General features: G+C 43.0%; 1 protein-coding gene across 3 annotated transcripts in view; it reads left to right on the top strand.

Moving 5' to 3' along the window:
• Positions 1-21,033, top strand: part of TENM2 (teneurin transmembrane protein 2) — a 943,516-nt gene that overhangs the window by 844,890 nt on the left and 77,593 nt on the right. For all 3 annotated transcript variants that reach the window (XM_047073159.1, XM_047073150.1, XM_047073168.1), the window contains 4 exons: positions 9,979-10,189; positions 14,478-14,597; positions 18,144-18,405; positions 19,187-19,454. In XM_047073159.1, coding sequence (XP_046929115.1) covers positions 9,979-10,189; positions 14,478-14,597; positions 18,144-18,405; positions 19,187-19,454 — 861 coding nt within the window. The remainder of the gene's footprint in view (positions 1-9,978; positions 10,190-14,477; positions 14,598-18,143; positions 18,406-19,186; positions 19,455-21,033) is intronic.

The following is a 21,033-nucleotide window of genomic DNA, read 5'->3' as shown; positions in this document are numbered from 1 at the left end:
GGAGCGAGGGCAGAGGGCTGGCTAAAACACTTGGCATCCCAGATTTTCAAAAGGTAAATCTCCCTCCAGTATGTATTTAAATTGTTCCTCTTCTGATTGGCATAGTCCTGCCTTAGGTAAAAAAGCTTAGTGCAGATAATAACATGTCATAGTGGTGGGCACAATGACTCCTGTGTGTTAGCCATTTGGAACATTCTACTGTAACAGACCTTATGTTGCAGATCCATGTAGGACTTGGCTTCAGAGTGCTACAAACTGGGTCAAACCCAGCCCCAACATGCAAGCAGCTGTGTGGTCTTCTGCAAGTTATTTTCTTTCTAAATCTCCAGTTCCTCATCTGTAAACAGTGGTGCTAATGATGCCTGAAAATCTGGTGGTGATTTAATGAGGGGATGAGTGTAGGGCACTTAGCATGGTGCCTAACACCCAGTAAGACAGTAAGATTTTCTTTTTTTTTTTTTTTAATGTTTACTTATTTATTTTGAGAGAGAATGCATGAGCAGGGAAGGCGAGGAGAGAGAGGGAGAGGGAGAGAATCCCAAGCAGGCTCCACACTGCCAACACCAAGCCCAATGTGCGGTTCAAACCCATGAACCTTGAGATCATGACCTGAGCCAAGATCGACAGTCAGACACTGAATGGATCGAACCATCCAGATGCCCCCCACCCCAGTAAACTTTTCATAAGTGCCAACCATTAGCTCTGATTAGACGTGGTTGCCATTAATGCTTCCTCATCCTACTGACCCCCCCCCCAGGTTGTGTCACTTAACATAGGGTCTTTTTGCTGAAATACACTGGCTTTGGGGGGCACTAGAAGCCCAAGGACAGGGACTCTGAGCTAATGTGCTAGTAGTGATGATGTGTTGTGTGTTGCACCTAATCATCCCAAAGTGTGCATTTTGTGAGAAGGTCATTCAAGGATAGGGCTACCACTTGTGAGTATTGAGTAGATGAAGGTGTGGCTCGTCCTTCCAAGGACAGAGCTCCCAAACCTAGAGCTCTGTGTCCATGAAGTGCTTCCCAACCTGTATTGCACTAGACTATTGTGGGGAGATGCTCTGGGACAAAAGGGGTCCATGGTCAGGAAATGCTTCATGTTCCATTGCAATATTAAAGATTCATGATGCATATTCACATGTCAAAGGCTCTGAGAAGTCCTGCTGTAAAAAAAAACTAGCTTACCTGCTTCACCAACATTTCCCAAGTTGTATCCTCCAGTGTCACCTCTGCTTCTATGTTTCAGGGAACCCCCATTAACATCCCCCAGTTTGGAAAACCACTTTAGTCTCTCAGAGTCAGATATACTGCTATGGATATTTGTGGGACATTCTCAATAACTCAGAGCAGGGGTTCTTGAGATTTAGTCGGCAAAAGAATGACCTGGGAATCTTCTTTAAAATACCAATTTTCCATTTCCGTGCTCAGAAATTCAGTAGGCCTGGGTGACAGCAAGAATCAGCATTTTAAAATCACTGAGGTGATTCCAGGGCAGGAGGTCAGGAAGCATGCCTTGACCAACAGTGGTTTAGAGCCTGACTTCTGGAAGTCAGGGCTCAGAACAGCAGCATCAGCATTACCTGGAAACATAAGGAATGCAGACCGCTGTAGGACCAGAGAATTAGAATCTACATTTTAACAAGGTCCCGGGTGATTCCAGTGCTGGTTATATTTTAAGAAGAATTGGTTTTAAAGGTTTTTATTGATGGAGCTTGTTTTTGTTTTTGTTTTCCATTTGTTTACTTTTGATAAACACTCAAAAAAAAAAAAAAAAGAAAAACTGGATACACACTACAAGCTCATTGTCACAAAATTTCTACCAACCCTTACCCCTAACCCCATACGTGAGGGGTTGACCAGATGCCCCAGTAGCTTCCTGGTAAGCTAGAGTCCCATTAAAAAGTGGTCTTATCTAGATTATATCCCTGTCTTCAGTAACAGTGCCTGGGTTTTCCTAAGCAGCCTTTGCTTTCTTTTTCGCACGTGTCCTGAAGAGTAGGAAACCAAGAAAAGCAGCTCTCAGTGGGCCTCCATTCTGCCAGATCTCTGGTCGGACATGATTGATCTTCCATTGCTAAGTGTAAGAAAAGCCAAAGGTGCTTTGGAGCAAGGATCTCTGGCCTTGGAACTCAGGGACTGTCAAAAAAGAGTTGGCAAGAGGAGAGAGGAAAACTTCCAACAGGACTTCCAGCAGCAGCACAAATACAATCCCACTTCTTGCAATATTTAAGAATGGCAGTTGCTCTGGTTGGGAGGGAGGGGATGCCTGTGTAACGATGGTCCATCAGGCAGCCGGGGTATTAATGGCAGGTGAAACCTTCCAAATGAGCACCCTGTCAGCCAATCTATTGCTTTAAAAGGTTGGCAATGTGGGAGACCTAACAGAGGCAATGAAGAACTAATCTCATATTGCCAGGTTAAATCAAGTCAGCCTTGCCTGCTCCTTTCACTTTTTAGTTACATCAAGCCAGAATACTTTCAATTATCCCTCACTTCCAACTTGTCAGCAGGCATTGGGTAAAATGCAAATGGAACAGTACCTTCCCTGGTGGAGTGCAGAAAATATTATGAAGAATAGCCTCCACTAGTTGAACTCTTCCTGTGTTTTCAGTGCAATATCTTCATCATCTCATTTCATGTGCACCATCTTATAGAATCTCCATGCTCTTTGGTGAAGTAGGTGCTATTAAGTCCATTCTATAGGTGGGAAAACTGAGTCACAGGAAGTCGGTCACTTGCCTCACTTGCCAAGGTTACATAGCCAATGAATGATAGAACAGGGTTTAACCATTCTGACTCTAAAGCCCATATTATTTTGCTATTTGTCTAACTGGACCAAGAATCCAGTGCTGCTCTGGGCAAGTGAGTTCTTGAGCTTTGAAGTGTCCCCCACCTTTGAAATTTTCTAAGTTTTCCTCCAGTGGCAGGGAGTGGCCAGGGTCAGCAGTGCTGTATGGGTGAAGCACGCCAGCCCAGACTAGGACCCACCTGAGCCCTGGTCCCTATTTCTCCATTTCAGGGTGCTTTCTGATCCTCTCTCATTCCTTACCCCATCCCCATGCATGTGAGGTTGACCAGATTCTCAGAGATATTTGGGAATTTGCATTTATGAGATATCTCAGGGCCCATTGCCCAGCCTTAATTCTAGTGGACAGATTGGCAAGTAGATTGCTCCTGCTGGCTGGAGGAAAATTTTGCAAGATCATGTGAGATCAGCCTGCCAGAATGGTGCTGATATGTCAATTTGGGTAACTCAAACTGTTTATGTAGACAGGGGCCCGGACAAAAAATATTTGCTAGGGACCCCACACACTTTAGACACAGTCCTGAAAGAGCTCACCTTAAAAGAAAATAATTCCCAAGGCAAAAAAGAATACTACAGCTGCCTCATTTCTTTTTACTCAAGAACCTCTTTATGTGCCTGGCCATTCAGACACTTCGAGCCTTTGCCAGGGAGCCCTCACCACTCCTTTATTTCCATCACAAAAACCAAACAGCATAGGCTTCTTCCTTCTTGCCCCAACTTGTTGCCTCCCCCCTTCCCTCCACTCTTTGTTAATTTTCTACCTCTCCATCATTAACTGATCTCAAGAATGACCCTAGGATTTATTGGGTCCACCACCTGGATTCCCTGTATTTTCCTTAGGGAAATGAGAACTTGGCAAGTACCTCACTCTGTGTGCTAAACAAACCTATACGATGCCAAGAAGACTCAAAAAGGAGAAAAGAAATAGAAAAGATTCTGAAGCACATACTAGGTTGCTAGGTGCTCACAACTGTTCATGTACCTTGCGTGGATTATCTTAGTCCTCTCATTGCTCATGTGAGGTATCATCATGCCCACTTTGCAAATAAGGAAGACAGAGCACAGGCAGGTTGGTATCTTGCCTGAAGTCAGTCTGTTAGCAAGTACATAAATTGCATAATCTTAAATATACATCCCGATGAATGAATGTGTGTGTGTATACATCCTATAGAGATGTGTGTGTGTGTATATATATATATATATATATTTATTTATGTGTGTGTATAACACACACACACACACACACACACACACATATGTATATATATAGCCTATATAGCCAAGTGCATAAGGTGAGGATCTAGAACCTTTCCAGCAATCAGAAGGTTCTCCTGTGTCCTTCCCAGCCAGTACCTCCCCATTAAGGTAACTGCAAGTCCTAACTTTCTACCATAATTGATTCAGTTTGCCTATTCTTGAACATCTGATGAATGGAAATATAGGTACTCTTCAAAGCCTAGGTTTTAACCAGCCTCTTGGCCCAAGGAGTAGGGAAGGCAGATTTGGTGGTTGGTGATGCCACTCACCAAACCATAATCTGGAAAGAGTGAAGCTCAATTTTAAAATCTGAGATGATAACCCATTCCCATCAAGTGCTATGTGCAGACTGTAGCAGAGCTACCCACGACACCTGAAGTGAGTTGTTGGAGTCGATTCATGCCACCCTGTCACGAAATGAAACTAAGAAGAGTAAATTTAGATGTTTCTCTGAAGCCTTTAATACCCAAGAAAGCTGGAGAGTTCATGCAGGTTATAAAGGGAATCACTTGCATACCAAGCTACAGGGAATAAATGACACCAAAATTGAACAAAATGCTTTCATCTGGATTCTCCATAAGCTGCCCAGTTTACAGAGATCAAAGAGGAAAATAAGTGAAATGAATGAAATAAACACCCTCTCATTCCTGGAGATGTCCCTTCCCTGTAAGAGTGATGTACAGACTCAGGCAGCCTTCCCCAAACAGAAAACATGCTCATGTTTCAACCAACTCTGAAATACCCAGTATCTACTATGGCTCTCTGCAGCCTCTCCATTAACCCGTGGCCTCCTCCCCCTGAGCATAGCTTCACTAGTAAGTGTTCAGTTAAGGCTTTGAGGTTGAATCTTTTAAAGGAACTCCTTTAAAAATCTAACAGAGCGAACTAGGCAGGGGCTGGAAACAGCTGGCGCAAACTTGTAGCCAGCCCAGAAGGCAAGTGCCACCTTGTGCCAATGGTAAACAGCTGAATGGGGGCTTTGAATCTCACAGGTAAATAGTGTGGTCCCCAGCGGCCTGCAGTGCAGGGAATAAATCCCCAGGTATCTCGTTTCTCATGTTGATTCCTTTTAGAAGCTCATTTTAACCAACCAGATTCTTTCCCAACTGTAGGAGTAGACAAGCCTGCAAAGGTAATTAAATCTCACGGCCACCCACACTTCCAGAGTTGATGGGTGTCCACTGCCCTGTCTTCACACTCCCTTTGGGAAAGAAACATCACCTCCTCCTGATAATGAAGAAGACAAAGAGTAATGATCTCACTGGTTGCCTTTTCCTACTTTTTATCCAAAACTCCTTCGTAGCCACTTGGATAACTTACTCAGCTTCTCAGAGCCTCAGTTTCCAACTTTATAGAGTGGATGATGGCGTGATAATGGGCGTAACACACAGTTAACAGAGTAGTCACTGTACCAGGCACTGTTCTAAGTACTATATGTGTAATAACTGCTTTAATCCTCCACACTGTGCTTTCTAACATCATTGTCATCAGTTCATTTTGTACACGAGGAAACTGAGGTGCAGAGCGGTTACTAGCCCAGGGTCAGCAGATTGGGTACCTGATCTGAGAGTCAAACCCAGACAGCCTGATCCAGACTATGCAGCTTAAGGGTTATATTATTCTGCTCTGTGGGGTTATGTGAGGATTTAAATCAAGGATACGTGCAAATCTCGTTCCACCCATAGCATTTATTCATACTGTCCATTTACCTATTGCTATTTAGAAACATAGCATTTTTGACAGGATTCAACCTACCCATAGCAAATACCAGTGAATGACTCTAATAGGGGATATTAATTTCATTTATAACCATGTCTGGTTTTTAATTTTTTTAACTTTTTTTTTTCCATTTTTAAGAGACAGAGACGGAACATGAGCAGGAGAGGGTCAGAAAGAGAGGGAGACACCGAATTGGAAGCAGGCTCCAGGCTCTGAACTATCAGCACAGAGTCTGATGCAGGGCTCAACAAACCGTGATATCATGACCTGAGCTAAAGTTGGACGTTTAACCAACTGAGCCACCCAGGTGCCCTGCCATGTCTGGTTTTTATAAACTGAAAAAGTTGAAAACTTTGCAGGGTTTCTGGTTATAGTTCATTGAACACAAACTATGCCGAACTGATATGTGTGTGTGTGTGTGTGTGTGTGTGTGTGTGTGTGTGTATCTGTTCATTTATTCCCCATCACAGCACCCTATGCTATATGCATTATTATAACTCAGTTTTACAGGCAAAGAAATTAAAGTTTGGCAAGATTGGTTATCTAAGCTTACACAACCGAGGACTAGAGGAGATGAGCTTCAATCCCAAATCTGTCTGATTCCAGAGGCCAGGAACCTCCCTCTGATGCTGTGTAGATTTTTTGGCTTTTTACTTTAGGAATTCTAATTCAAAGGAATCAATTTAGCATCAACCTGATTTCTGCTTCACGTTGCCAGACCTGTTATGGAAGACTCTCTGATTTTCTTTATCAAAAGCAGTAAAAAGAATGCCTCCCACATTGTTCCCAGAAAGTTTCTCCACATCCATATTTCTCTGAAATGGCCATTGCAATTAGCGTATGACATACACATGTGGAATATAGCCAGAGCTGTGATTTAGCATGCATCCTGACAGAAAGCACCTAGATAATTCTCCACGGCCACATCTCACAGAGTGAAGTAAATGAGGACCCATTAGGCAAACGTGGGACACTGCTGTGGGGCCTGCTCAGGATGGCCTGGGTCATTTTCCCAAAACGCTGAGTCAGAATTGGGCCCTTTTTGAGGTCTCTGCACACCTCTTTCGCCACCCTCACTGGGTAAAAGCCCACCAGACAAACAAGTAGGTGGATAAATAAAGAAAGAAATCGGCCAATGTCACGGGAGGGCTGTGCCGCTCTCGCGCCCCTGTTGAATAGAGACGCTGGCAGCCTCTCGGGTCCTGAACTGGCAATTCAGGACAGTTTGATTGCCTGCTTGATTGTTTGCAAGATAACTGCAAGATTGTCAGTGACAGGGTAATTTACTGAAGATTGCCATGTCAGACTCCATGCAAGGGGCTTGCTGGCATAAAGATGCGGCTCTCATGACTGACAGGCCGCTGGGAGATAGCAGTGCCAATTTAAAGTTCACGGTGTCGTTTGAAAGTGTTCGGCAGCAGCAGCCCATAATCATGCAACATGATGAGGTCATTACAGGAATAACGTATGCTCACACTTAATAACCGATAGAACCCCAAATGCACAATCTCTGGAGCAGTTCAATGCAAACACGTAGGAGGAAATCATTTCTATCCTTTTTTTTCTTTTTTTAGCATTTGCCATCTGCGATTGCTGATGTGTTTATGGGACATCTCCTGCCAGACAGGCCCTTAAATAAAAAGCCAAGAATCGACAAAACAGTAGGGAAATTTGAGGTCCACCCTTTGGAAGAAGTTGCAAGTCCAGAATGAGCGGCAGACTAGCAGGGGTTGGGGAGAAAAGTGTTGAGTGCTTAATAGGAAAACTGTCCCAGGTTATTATTTGAGCCTGATGAGGTTCTCAAGCTGGTTAGATGGAAGGGGTGGTAAATCGGATAGGGGGTAGGAGATGTTCCCAGCTTCAGGAGGGAAAGACCACCAGAGACAGATGGAACTTCTAATGGGAAGAGGCCAGTGGCCTTAAAGAAATCTATAGTGCTACTAACAGTGTGTTTTTTCTCACCTGTGAAGTTTCTGTAGCTGCTGAATGAAGCACTGCTAACCTATCTCAGCAGGATAATTTTAAATCCAAAGCAGGCATTCCGTGGTGGATTCCTTCTGTCTGGTGGAGGCGGTCCACGGAAGGTGATGTTAAAGGCAGAATGCTATGCGTTTTTTCTTTTCTTTTTCTTATTCTGCCAGTGGCTATGGGATCCACTATACGATCTGAACATAGGTCTGTGATGGTGCTCCAGCATCATCCTGCTGCTGAGATACAATTCTCTGGCCCCATTTCTTGGGTATGAGATTTGTGAGGCTCTAGGGAGCACCTGATTCAGCCAGCATATCAGGCAGAGGTGTTCAGAGCCTTGATTTCGAAAGTCTCTAAATTTAAAGTGTGTGCGCCTGCTCACCCTCCTGGGTCTGCATTTCTAGGAAATTCTGTAAATCTAAATGTGTTACAAGGCACTGAAGCCACATTTGCCCATGTGGAAAATGAGAGGCTAGTTTTAGTAATTTAAAGCCAAGCAAAACACACAACCTCCTAATTTGTTTGTTTGCTAAAAAGAAAGTAATGCATTAAAATAATTGTACATTAATTGCTAAATTACAGTGGAACTTCGGTGAAATTACATATTTCAATTTTGTTAGCAGAACCAAATGAAAAGAGTAATGCCAAAAAATTACATTGTAGTAAATTTAAAACATGCAGCCAGGCCTCTGATTCAGTGTTCCAGTACAAGTGTCTGTCAAGTCCCAGCCCAGGGTTTGAGTACATGTTTCCATGATGTTAATTATGGCCCCAAAGTGTCTTGCTATCAAATCTGGGAGGTGCAAGCAAGTTATTCTCCAGTCTTCTCCACTGTGTGTTCAGTCAATTCCCAGCAGAGTGAATAAGGGTTGGCCAACTAATCCATTCTAATAGGGAATTCCAAGGAGCAAACACTACCCGAAACATTCCCATGCTCAGCCCTAACACGCGTGTGAAGAATGGGAAACAGTCATTTATTCATTCAACAAACCTTTGTTGAATACCCAATTCCGTGGCTGGCACTAAGTAAGGCATGAATGTAGAAATGAATAAGACACTGTTATTCTCTTCAAAGAGCTCATTTTCCAGACAGGAAGGCAAGCACACAGAGATAATTGATTCTAGCCCAAGGAAGTTGGCATTAACAAAGGTTTCTAAAATTTATTGTGCATTAGAATCACCGGGCAAGCATGGGTGAAAGGCAGATCCCAGGACCTGTTCCTGGAGGCTCTCCCTGGGAAGCTCGGGAATAGACCCTTGAGACTCATGGGATTTTGATGCAGTACCATTCTTTGAGAAACTGTGATTCAGGGATACACAGAGCAGGAGTACCATAACCTAGTCAGAGGCATCACCAGGAAGGCTTCCTAGAAGAGGTGGCCATACCTAGTCTGGGTTGTAAAAGATGAGTCGCATCTGTTTCCCCACTGTACTGTCAGCTTCTTAAGGACCAACCCCATCATTCTTTGTTCTTCATACCATGTTGCATTTCCAGAACATGGATGGCACTCAAATATTTGTTGAATGGTACATGAATGATAAGAAACAGCCCAGGAAAGGGATGTAGGGCCAAGGACCTAGTAAATCAGGATGTTCAAAGTGTTACGGGTGTGTAGCAAGGTGGAACCAGAAACGATCGGGTGAACTGATAGCTTACTTTCTTGGTGCTGGAACCAAAGCCATTTTTCCACATTTCCCAGAAAATGCAAAACTCACCCACCCAGTTCTCACACTGGTCAGCAGTACCTTCCCTGTCTGACAAGGAGCAGAGATGGATCTCAGTTTCTCCATTAAACTGAGATTTAAGGAATCCCATGCATTTTGATGATTTGTGCACCCAATTAGCACAAGGCCCTGAGAACTGGCTATGGGTAATTTTTAGTGCTGCTCTATCCAAAAGCGAAATATTTGGTTTTATTTCCAACCACTCAAATATACTTGCTCATAACAGAAAAAGTAGAAATCCTAGCAAAGTATAATAAAGAAGGAGAGAAACACACTAATCTACTACCTGGGGATAATCATTTGTCCACATTTTCAATTATTTCCTTTCAGTCTTTTATTTTCTATGCATATATACTGGAATTAAACTAGACTTGTCGTGTGAAACCTGCCACTTCAAGCCCTTGGGAAGGGTTGATGCTGTTCATGACAAAGGTGTTAGCATCTCTCAGCAGCTTTGTGTTGTGCAATGCACTGACCCTGGCTCTCCCTCTGCCCTTCCAGATGGCCTGGTGGATTGCCTGGACCCTGACTGCTGCCTGCAGTCCGCCTGTCAGAACAGCCTGCTCTGCCGAGGGTCTCGGGACCCCCTGGACATCATTCAGCAGGGCCAGACAGACTTGCCTGCCGTGAAGTCCTTCTATGACCGCATCAAGCTCTTGGCAGGCAAAGACAGCACCCACATCATTCCTGGAGACAACCCCTTCAATAGCAGGTGGGCACCCTTCTGTCCACACAGACCCCGAGGTGGCTGGTTGCCTCCCTATCAGAGCAGGAAGAGGTGCTCCCGTTTTTCCATGGGCCCAGTTGGCCTGGAAACTACCTCATGAGAGCAGCTCCTTGCTCTGGTTCACAGAGGGCCCCTTGCTGTCTATGGGTCGAGACCCAGAGCAGAGTCCTCATCTGTCTGTAGGATTTGGCCACCTTCAACCTAGAACCTGCTGGAGACACCTGTTGATTGTCTGGTTTTTAGATCATTTTTATAATCTATTATTTTACAACATTTCATTACTTTATCTCTCTTTATAAAATACCTCTGGTAGTGGCTTTTGTTTGATCATCACTGAAATACTTCATTCAATAGAGTATTTTTGAAAGCAATTATTAACTTAATAACATAGCTTATCATTTCTGGCACCTTAGAGCCAAGATAATGCCAGTGGCTAGAATTTATTGAGCACTTATGAGCCAGACACTTTATATAGACCATCTCTAATCTGCACAGCAACCCCATCAATTGCATCTGCTAACTGCCTACTTTGGGCAAGATGTCATGCTGGGGCATGTTACCCCTCTTTGCACAATGATAGAGTTTCTCTTATGTTTACTTTTGCTCTCAGTTGCTAATTTGAGACTTATGAATATTCTAGGGGCAAATTCTAGATTTATTATATAGTAAGTTTGGCCCTTCCTCCCAGGACAAGTTAGAACTGTACACCCAGAGAGGAGAGCCAGGGGGAAGAGTTGGCTTTGAGACATCCCATCCCCTTCTCCCTTCTAGGCACTGTTTCTGATTCTGGAGGTAAGAGAAAGGATAGGAGAGGCAGGGGACTTCTTACGGTCTGCCTACATATCACAGATCTTGCTCTTGGTGGGTCTGGGTCCAGATGTCGACGGTATGTGCAGATGTGAAGATGGCAGGCGTAGTCTTCTTGGGGATATCTGTCTCATCTCTATGCTCCTTTCTGTAGAGAAGTAAGAATGGATGGTTGGGTCCTCTTTCATGAAGCCTCTAGGAACCTTGAACTTGAGTGGGGCACTTCTGGCCTCCTCACCCCACTAACTATCCTTCTCATGCCATTCTTCTCTTAGTTCTCTTTATCCTACTTCATTCTGGGGAGGCCCAGAAGCAACTCAGGAAGTACGCTGCCCAAGCAGCCTTCCAGCCAGCAAATAAAATACCTGCTCTCACTTCTTACAGGAGCCCCTAGCTTTATAAATGATTCTCTTGGTGCCCCTACCTTAGACTTTGGGGAGGAAGCATCAGCAGGTCATGACTCAGACTCTGCTTCTCCCTGGGAGAGCCTGGCAAAGGTGGGATGGGAAGGTAAGGAATAATGGTACAGCCAGTTAATTCTACAACCCCTTAGAACTCTCTGGGAAGTTGTGCAGCCCCACTTCCTGACAGCTCTTTTAATACGAGGGCTCTTGGGCTAGCAAGGTCACATTGGGCCAGCAACTTTAGCCTCTCTCTGTCCTAGTTTTACTAAAAAGAAAAAAAAAATCATCTCAGCCCTCTTCTATTTCAGCCCTGGCACCCCTCTAGCCGTGTCATATTAGACAACTTATTTAACCTTATAAACTTCATTTTCTTGATTGATAAAATTAGAATAATACTATAGAATATACTCACACAGTTATATTATTACCTTAATACAAGAACCCCTCAAAAATAAAAGAAACCATAAATATCTGATCAAAAAAGTACTTGCTTATTAAATCCTAGTTCTTGGACAGGGATTCTACAGGTATATTTCCCTTAATTATGAACATAATTCCTGTTGCCCAAGAGTCCTGAATGGCCCTAGCACCAGGCCATAAGCATTTCACTATAGTTTACATACAGTTTGCTAATACTGTAAATGCATCTTTCCAAAGCCCATGCTCTGTTCAGTTTCCTATTAACATTTCATTTTTTTCTACTGTAAATCCAGTAATTTCCTGTTATTCTCCTTTTTGTCCCTTAAAATTCAATTTTATCCTCCTCACCAAAGTTAACACTTCCAGAAGGCACCTTGAGCCACAGCCAAGATGCAGAAGAGGAGGTAAGGACTCCAGAATATTTGTGGACCATAGCATCCCCGGAGATCTGGGCAAAAGAAACTTGCTTTAGAGAAAGCCTCTCTGATGCTTTGAAAGTAGCAATAAATAGCACCACCCAAATGAGCCCACACTCCAGCATGTTGGTGTAGATACATAATTCAGGAATACAAAATGTAACTCCAAGACATAGGTTGAAGCTCACCAAGCATGTGAATTTTAGCGTATTATCCTCTGACCAAAAAAAAAAAAAAAAAAAAAAAAAAAATGAAGGAGAAGGCTAGGAGTAAAAAAGAAGTTAATTCAAGACTTCTAAGAAGGCGTTTCCCCAAGATAATGGCATACAAAAATAACTAAAATGCCTTGACTCCACCACTATAATTTATAGAGCAGATCTCACTATCTAGATAATGTGATAATTGTTACACATCAATAATCATAAATAGAAACGAACTGATAGCATGTCTCAGCTGAGTCTTTTCTGTGAATTGTCTGCCTGGAAACGATATGAAGCCAGCAACAATGAGGAACTAGGAAAATAGAGAGTAGGAAGCCTAGGCAACCAGGCCCCTTTTATTCCTGTGGTGCTCTGTAAAGTCTTATGCTATAGGAACGATTTAAAATAAATAACAGTTGTGTAAAAAAAAGGAGGGGAGAAAACCCACTGCGAGATGTACTCCCAGCTTTGTTTTCTCATCATAAACACTTTGTACCTTGTGGTCATCAACACACATCGATTTTAAAATCGTGCCTTGGAAGGCATGAAAGAAATCTTAGTCTGCACTAAGATAAGGAAATGGAATTGAACAAAAGAATTATTTTCATAATTTAGTTTTCCACTTTCAAAAGCCTCTGGCATTATGGTTGGAACCAGCTAAAATGGGATGCATTTGTCAGGCAGCCAGTAGCAGACAATTAGAGCTGTCAGTGGAACAGTCTAAACCCTCGTGAGATCATCAAAGGGTTGGAGTTGAACCGTGGCAGGGGCTGGGGGTAGTTATTGCTAATAAAAAGAGAGGTGCCAGGAGAAAGCATTCCTCCATGCCTGCATCCCACCTGAGATAGCAGAAGTAAGTGCGATCCAAAAATCAAACAGACTTGGACAAGATTCTGGCAAAGAATAGGTCAGCTTGATTACCTAGCCCAGAAATTGGGAGTATGTCCAGGAACCTGGAAACCTGAGAACCTCTCTGCCTTTGTCAAATTGCCCAGTGGCTTGAAGGCTAACAATATAGCTGCAGACCTGCCTAATAGGCTGGAGACTCAGTGCAAAAATGGAAGTTCTCAGTAACCCATTTCTCTATGAAGTCAAGAAAATTTAGGTAAGAGGAGGCATGTGCATTCTCCCTGTATGGATTTTGAGAGGACTGTTGTGGCATCTCTCTTGCTTTAGGGGATTTCCCAGACGTTGCTTGTTGATACTGTCATTCTTGCAAAAGTTCTAGTTACTATGATCTGGAGAGAGGACAGCTTTCTCTGACAGTGGAAAAAAGTTGAGGGGGATTTCAACCACCCCTGCCCCTGCCCCACCAAGATAGCAGGAATTTGATATAAGAGAAATATAGTTACATGGAAGTCAGAACCCAGGATAGTTCTACCAGAAAAAAATACATAAAGCTCCAATACTCTCTTTTCCTCAGGCTGTCATGGATTGTGAGAAATTTTGCTCTTAAAGAGCAGCAAAAAAACAATGCATGTATATGTCCCAGCCCCATAAAAAAACACCTCTGTGCACTTCTCTCCATTCCCTCTGACATCCCAGCCTGGAGGAGAAGAGTAACATTGCCTTTCTCCAAGACCAAAAAAGGAAATGAGTAGCCAGATGGGGAAGCTCTCACCCGAGTATAATACTCTCTGTGCCAGACTAAGGCACAAGCGCGAGTGATGAGGGCAGCCTGAAGCTCGGGCCAAACAAAAGCCAAATGATGTCAAGAAATGGAGCAAGGCCAAGGGTAGAGGGAATGTGCACAGGAGACCCCATTGGCCAGCCAAGTGACTAGAGATGCTGCCCGTGGATTTCACTCCAACATGTCATCAGCTCTGTTCCTCAAGGAAAGCAAGCGTTAAGACCTCTCCGTGAGGTGTGATTATGTGAATCCAGAAATTAATGTTGAGAGTCTTCTTACCTTAGCAACCAGATGAGGATGGGTGGAGACAATGGCAAGATGGAAGGAGAACTTGACATGCCCCCTTGTCTTATTTTCCTGTGTGTGGCTCAAGACTTGTGTTTCTTTTTCTCTCAGCTTGGTTTCTCTCATTCGAGGCCAAGTAGTAACTACAGATGGGACTCCTCTGGTTGGTGTGAATGTGTCTTTTGTCAAGTACCCAAAATATGGCTACACCATCACCCGCCAAGATGGCACGTAAGTATCTTTGCGGGGTTCTACCTACTCAGAACTGAGGATGCAGGCAAAAAGACAGATCATGCTATTGGCTTAGAACCACATGGCTTCCCCTTGTGGACTATAGTGACCACCAGGCAAGACCCCTAGTGTGGATCCCCCCAAATACATTTTTTTGCTTTGTGGTATAGTATCTAACATGAAAAACAAATAGAAGGGCCAGCCTGTCCAAGGCTGCCAATAACCATCATTCTCCCTTTTTCCCTGTCAGGTAAATACTTTTCTGTGTGTGTACATGTACTGGGATTGCAGCTAGGGGAGGGCAGATTCTAGAAAGAAAAAGGCAAATTGGCTCTTGGAAATTCTCTCCTATTTTAAATCAAAGTCAGTGCAGGGTGACAAGCATCCACATGACATAGTGTCCTGTGGTGAACCCCTTCTGCTTTCATCTGTGGCTTTAGGCGCTGTGTTGTTTTTGTGCCTGTTTTGAGGGGGTGGGATGTAATCAGAAAGGTCTAATTAAATACATTTAGCTGTCACCCTGCTGTGTGAAGGAGGCAACCTTTTCCTATTATCTTCTGATTGGAAACATGCACCCGTGCAGCCCCCACCAAGATGAAAGCTATGTTATTTCCTTAATCCACTGGGCATGGAGTTGAAATTTAAAGAAGAGGAAGAAGGAGAAGGAGGAGGAGGAGGAGGAGGAGAGGAAGAGGAAGAGGAAGAGGAAGAAGAAGAAGAAGAAGAAGAAGAAGAAGAAGAAGAAGAAGAAAAGAAATCTATGGGATGGGGAAATCACTCAACCACCCTGGGCTAAAAAAAAAAAAAAAAAAAACAAACAAATAAACAAAAAACCCAAGCCCTCAAACTATTGCATTCTATTCCAAATGTAAAAGAAGATGGTTGCTGTAAATCTGATGTAACACTTTTTCCATAAAACTGCAGTCTGCAAAATCATGGACATAGCATGTGGGTAAGAACTATGAGTCTTGCCTTTCTCTGGTGAAGAGTCAGGCCTTACTTTCTAATGCTCTAAGGTAGCCTTGCTGGTAGTTTCAAAATTTACCAGCTGACAATAGCCCTATTCTCATATTCCCACCTCTGAAACCCAAAGAAGACATCTGATGATTTCCATCAAAATCTCAGTATTCACAAACTTTCTGATATCTCATACATTTCTGTAGCCAAATCTAACTATTTTAAAGCATTAGGACAGTAACTATGTAATACACAGAACTACCTCGGCCCTTGTTCATTCTCAGAAACCAGTGTTCCCACTCTGCACAGTCCTATGACAATACAGAGGACATTTCTAAGTCCTTGGCCTTCTGCCTGTCCCTACCTTATGCTGCCCCATCCTTCTGAGCTGCTTCTTGACTAATTACAGCCCAGACCCACTTCCCATATCATCTATCCAACCTTCAGGATTAGTGATTTCTTCAGCTTATTCAGGTTGCAAAGCCCTGGAAGTAACAGGATGTATTTGGGAATGCTCTGAGGAATTACACAATCTGTCATATAGTGGGGTGTCCCACAGACACTGATGATTTGGTTCTTTCATACCAATTTCACATCAAAACATTCGACTCTCTTCTGCATCCTATATCCATCCTATCCCCAGCAGTATGCATTCCCCAAAATAAATAGACAAACAAGTTCATGTAATAAATTGTGCCATACATGCTCTGATATTCACCTTAATGTTCATGTGCTTATTGCTCATTCATTTTTGTCTGTTAAAAAAAAAAAACACACCTTGGGGCGCCTGGGTGGCGCAGTTGGTTAAGCGTCCGACTTCAGCCAGGTCATGATCTCGCGGTCCGTGAGTTCGAGCCCCGCGTCAGGCTCTGGGCTGATGGCTCAGAGCCTGGAGCCCACTTCCGATTCTGTGTTTCCCTCTCTCTCTGCCCCTCCCCCGTTCATGCTCTGTCTCTCTCTGTCCCAAAAATAAATAAACGTTGAAAAAAAAATTAAAAAAAAAAACACCAAAGCAAACAAACAAAAAATGAAACAAACAAAAAACACCAAAAGTATTACCCAAATTGGGTGAAGCCAGTGGGTCTGTATATTTGCACTGAGTTTTTACTATGATCCAGGAGCTCTGTTAACTGCTGGAAATTCTGAAGTGAACAGAAAAGCACTACTTCCCTCAAACAGTTGAGATCTTGATGGAGGAATAAAACTCAAAATTGGGAGACTTCTCTCCATTAACCTCCTTCTTTTCTGTTAATTGGGAAAGAACTACCTTTATTTTACCTTACTAGCAATATACCTTTGTCCAGCTCTCGAAAAACAAACAGGAATAAGGTTTAAGGACAATTATCAAAGGGATGCCAGGGTGGCTCAGGTTAAGCATCTGCCTCTTAATTTCAGCTCAGGTCGTGGTCTCACGGTTCTTGAGATCAAGCCCTCATGTGGGGCTCTGCACTGAGAGCTCCGGTCTCACGGTTATTCAGATCAAGCCCTCATGTGGGGCTCTGCACTGACAGCAGGGAGCCTGCTTGCGATTCTCTCTCTCCCTCTCCCTCTGCCTCCCCCACTCATGCTCTACCCCTCTCTCAAAATAAATAAACTTTAAAAAAATATATCAAAAACAGGCCAAAATGGATGAAGGGGTCAAAAGTATAAAGTTATAAAATAAATAAATCCTGCAGATGTAATGTAATGTACAGTATGGAGACTATAGTTAATAATATTGTATTGCATATTGAAAGTTGCTAAGAGAATCTTAAAAGTTTTCATTGCAAGAAAAAAATTTTAACTATGTGTAGTGATAGATGTTAACTAGACTTCTTGTGGCCATCATTTTGTACCTTATGCATATATCAAACCATTATGTTGTACTACACCTGAAACTAATGTTATATGTCAACTGTATCTCAAAAATTAAGCCTCTATGAAACATATATATATATATATATATATATGTAAATATAAAACAGCCCAGGTAGATAAGAAGAAAGCCCCTCCCATGACTTAGCATTCATTGATCATTATAACTCTACTATGTATTGAATACTTGTATCAACCTAGCATGATGCTAAGTGCTTTACAGCAGGGGCGGAGAAACATTTTCTGTAAAGGGCCAGATAGTAAATATTTTAGGATTTGCATGCCATATGGTTTCTGTTACAACTACTCAGCTCTGCCTTTGTAGCACAAAATCAGCTGGAGAGGATAAGTAAACAAATCGGCGTGGCTGTACTCCAATGAAACTTTTGTTCGCCAAAACAGGTGGCGGGCTGGATTTAGCTCATGGGCTTAGTTTGCTGACCCCTGCTCTGCAGTCGTCACATTTCATTCTCTCAGCCATACTGTGAAGTTGATATAATTAGTCCCAATTCGCAGATGAAGACACTGGGGCTCAGAGAGGGTTGGTAACTTTCACAGAATCACAGGACAAGTCATTGATAGAGATTGTATTTTAACTCAGACCATCTGCCTTCAAAGCCCACGTTCATCTCTCGTGTGCTCTGCCCCTCCTACTGCCCTCAGGTGCACAGTTCAGAGCCCCTGCCTTGTCTAAAGCTAAGTTCATTCCTAAGAGCCCACTTGCCCCCTCTTCAGGTTTGACCTGATTGCCAATGGGGGTGCCTCCTTGACCCTGCACTTCGAGCGAGCCCCATTCATGAGCCAGGAGCGCACCGTGTGGCTGCCATGGAATAGCTTTTACGCCATGGACACCCTGGTAATGAAGACTGAGGAGAACTCCATCCCCAGCTGTGACCTCAGTGGCTTTGTCCGACCAGATCCAATCATCATCTCCTCCCCGCTGTCCACTTTCTTCAGCGCCGCCCCTGGGCAGAATCCCATCGTGCCTGAGACCCAGGTAGGAATGGCAGGTACTAGGGTAGGTCTCTTCAAATCCTACCCTAACCCAAACTGGCTGGCCAACTTCCTCTCACCATATCTCACTCTCTGGGTGGGCCAGAGACTAATATTAAGGGAGAGAGACAAAAAGTAGGAACACAATAGAATTTATGGCCACTGGAGAGACAACTGAATCTCTCCTATATCTTCCAGATGTTTCCAGATAGTCATTCAAGACTTTGGCAGTCAACGGAGCTTTTAATAAAATAAAAAAAACAATATACATATGTGCAACCCACCTGCAAATTGCATTTTTATTCCTGTTAGTCACAGAGATACATGATAAGAGGCACTTTAATGATCTACATCAGTGTTAGGACAGAGGGCATATTACATTATTGCCTCCCTGTTGCTTTATACCAATTGTCACTGGAAGTTGCAGGTTCATATAATTACAGCCTCTTGTGGCCTCCTTACATGCAGCTAGCAATAAAGCCTGCTGTTCTTATTTACATCTTTTGCCAACAGTGTGGTTTTTAAAAAGAAACACAACAGTGACCAGGAATAATTATTAATCCAAAAATCATAACCTCAACCCCTTTACTCCATGGTGTAGGATAAAGTTTTGGTTGTTTTTTTTTTTTCTCTCAGTCGTGGGTAGTGGTTCTTGCACCCCACATAAGGCATGATGCTTTGTGAGGGCAGCAGCAGACAGGCAGACTCAGGGTTGTGAGCAGCCCACCTGCCCGGGGGTCACTGGATGAAGCATGTCTCATGTCCACCCTATGTTTCCTCTCCAGGTTCTTCATGAAGAAATTGAGCTCCCTGGTTCCACTGTGAAGCTTCGCTACCTGAGCTCCAGGACCGCAGGCTATAAGTCTCTGTTGAAGATCACCATGACCCAGTCCACGGTGCCCCTGAATCTTATCAAGGTTCATCTGATGGTTGCTGTAGAGGGGCACCTCTTCCAGAAGTCATTCCAGGCCTCTCCCAACCTGGCCTACACCTTCATCTGGGATAAGACAGATGCATATGGCCAAAGGGTTTACGGACTCTCTGATGCTGTTGGTATGTTTCAGTTTCAACTCCTTATTGATCCTTGGATTTAGTCATGCATTAATTTGATCAATATTGAGTTCCTAATATGTGCCACACACTATCCCAGTAGATAGGAATGCATTGGTCAGTAAGATAGACAAGAGTCCTATTTCATGGACCTTCTGTACTAGTGGGGGATCAAGATAATAAACACAGACTGAACAAGAAAATATCAAGCAGTGATAAGTGCTAATATTAAAGTAAAAATAATTTACTGGGAAGGAGGAGCAACTGTGGGTGGGCATTCAGGGAAGACTTCTTGGCAGGTGACACTTCAGCAGAGGCTTGAATGGCAAGAAGGAGCCATGTGAAAATCAGGAACAAAGCATTATCTTTCTGGCAGAAAAAGTGAGAAGACTAAGGTGTGTTTGAAGGACAAAGAGAAGGGCAGTGTGGCTGGAATGTATGGACAAGGAGAATATTCAAGATAGGGGAAAGAGGTGGGTAGGAGCTAGATCATGTTCCCAGAATGCATCAGGAGAATCAGAAGATGGAGGGGGTGTGAAAGCCACGTGCTGTGTTTCAAGCTGTGACTTTTAGGGAATAGCTTAACTGCCCACTGATGAAAGACTACCATAAGAGAAGGATCTGTTGGTTACCAATCTCTGAAAAGTTGTGAGCTGAGATTGATATCAACATACCTAGTGTCTTTTCCTACTTGTGGAAGTCTGGGTGGGATTAATTAAAATCCAGAATCCTGTATTTTCTTCACCACTAGCCTTGTGATTTCCAAGAACTATAATAAGTTACCAAAATAAGAAACCAGCAAACTTAGAAATTTTCATGGTAGTTGGAAGCCAATGTTTGTCAGACACTCCTTTTGTGCAGAGCACTGAGCTAAAATCCTTTGTATGGGGTAGCCTGTCAATAATTTTATCAGGGAGGCACTCTCATAACCCCCATTGTGCAGTAGGACATGAGGGAGAGGGTAAGTAAGATGCCTAACGTCATGTACCTAGCAGGTTTCACATGCTCAGGGTGTGGCCCTAGTAGTCTGCCTCATCAGCAAAGGGAGTTATTAACTTCATAAAAGATAGTAATGTTATTGAACTAACTAGTGCATTTACTATAAAGTAGCTAATCAAATATTATACCAGCCTTTACCAATATCAAAAAAATATCCAACGTCAAAACGTAGATGCAGTATTATAATGCACCCCCATGTATCTAGCTTCTGACATTATCAAGTCCATCCTTTCATCCACCTGCCTGCTTCCCATGACTTTCTGAAGGAAGTCTCAGATATCATATAAATTCATCCATAATATTTCACAATGTATCTCAAAAACACACTACAAAAGAATGACAACAATATAATTATCACAATTTTTAAATGATTACTTCTTAATATCTTTAAATAGCCCATTATTCAATATTTCGATTGTCTTATGAGTATCATAAAATATTAGTGCTTCGTTTGAGTCAGAATCCAAATAAGATCCACCTTTTGCAATTTTGATTTCTCTTAAATTTCTTTAATCTATGGTTTTCCCTTCTATCTCTAGCTCTTTTTTTAAGTTCTATATTTTATTTTGGACAAAGTGCATTA

This window comes from Lynx rufus, unplaced genomic scaffold, assembly GCF_022079265.1.
Source record: "Lynx rufus isolate CCGP_SWC_20201006 ecotype Redwood Valley unplaced genomic scaffold, mLynRuf1.p SCAF_1, whole genome shotgun sequence".
NCBI lineage: Eukaryota > Metazoa > Chordata > Mammalia > Carnivora > Felidae > Lynx > Lynx rufus.
Note: the sequence above shows the minus strand (reverse complement) of the source record. Positions and strands in the feature narration are given on the sequence as shown.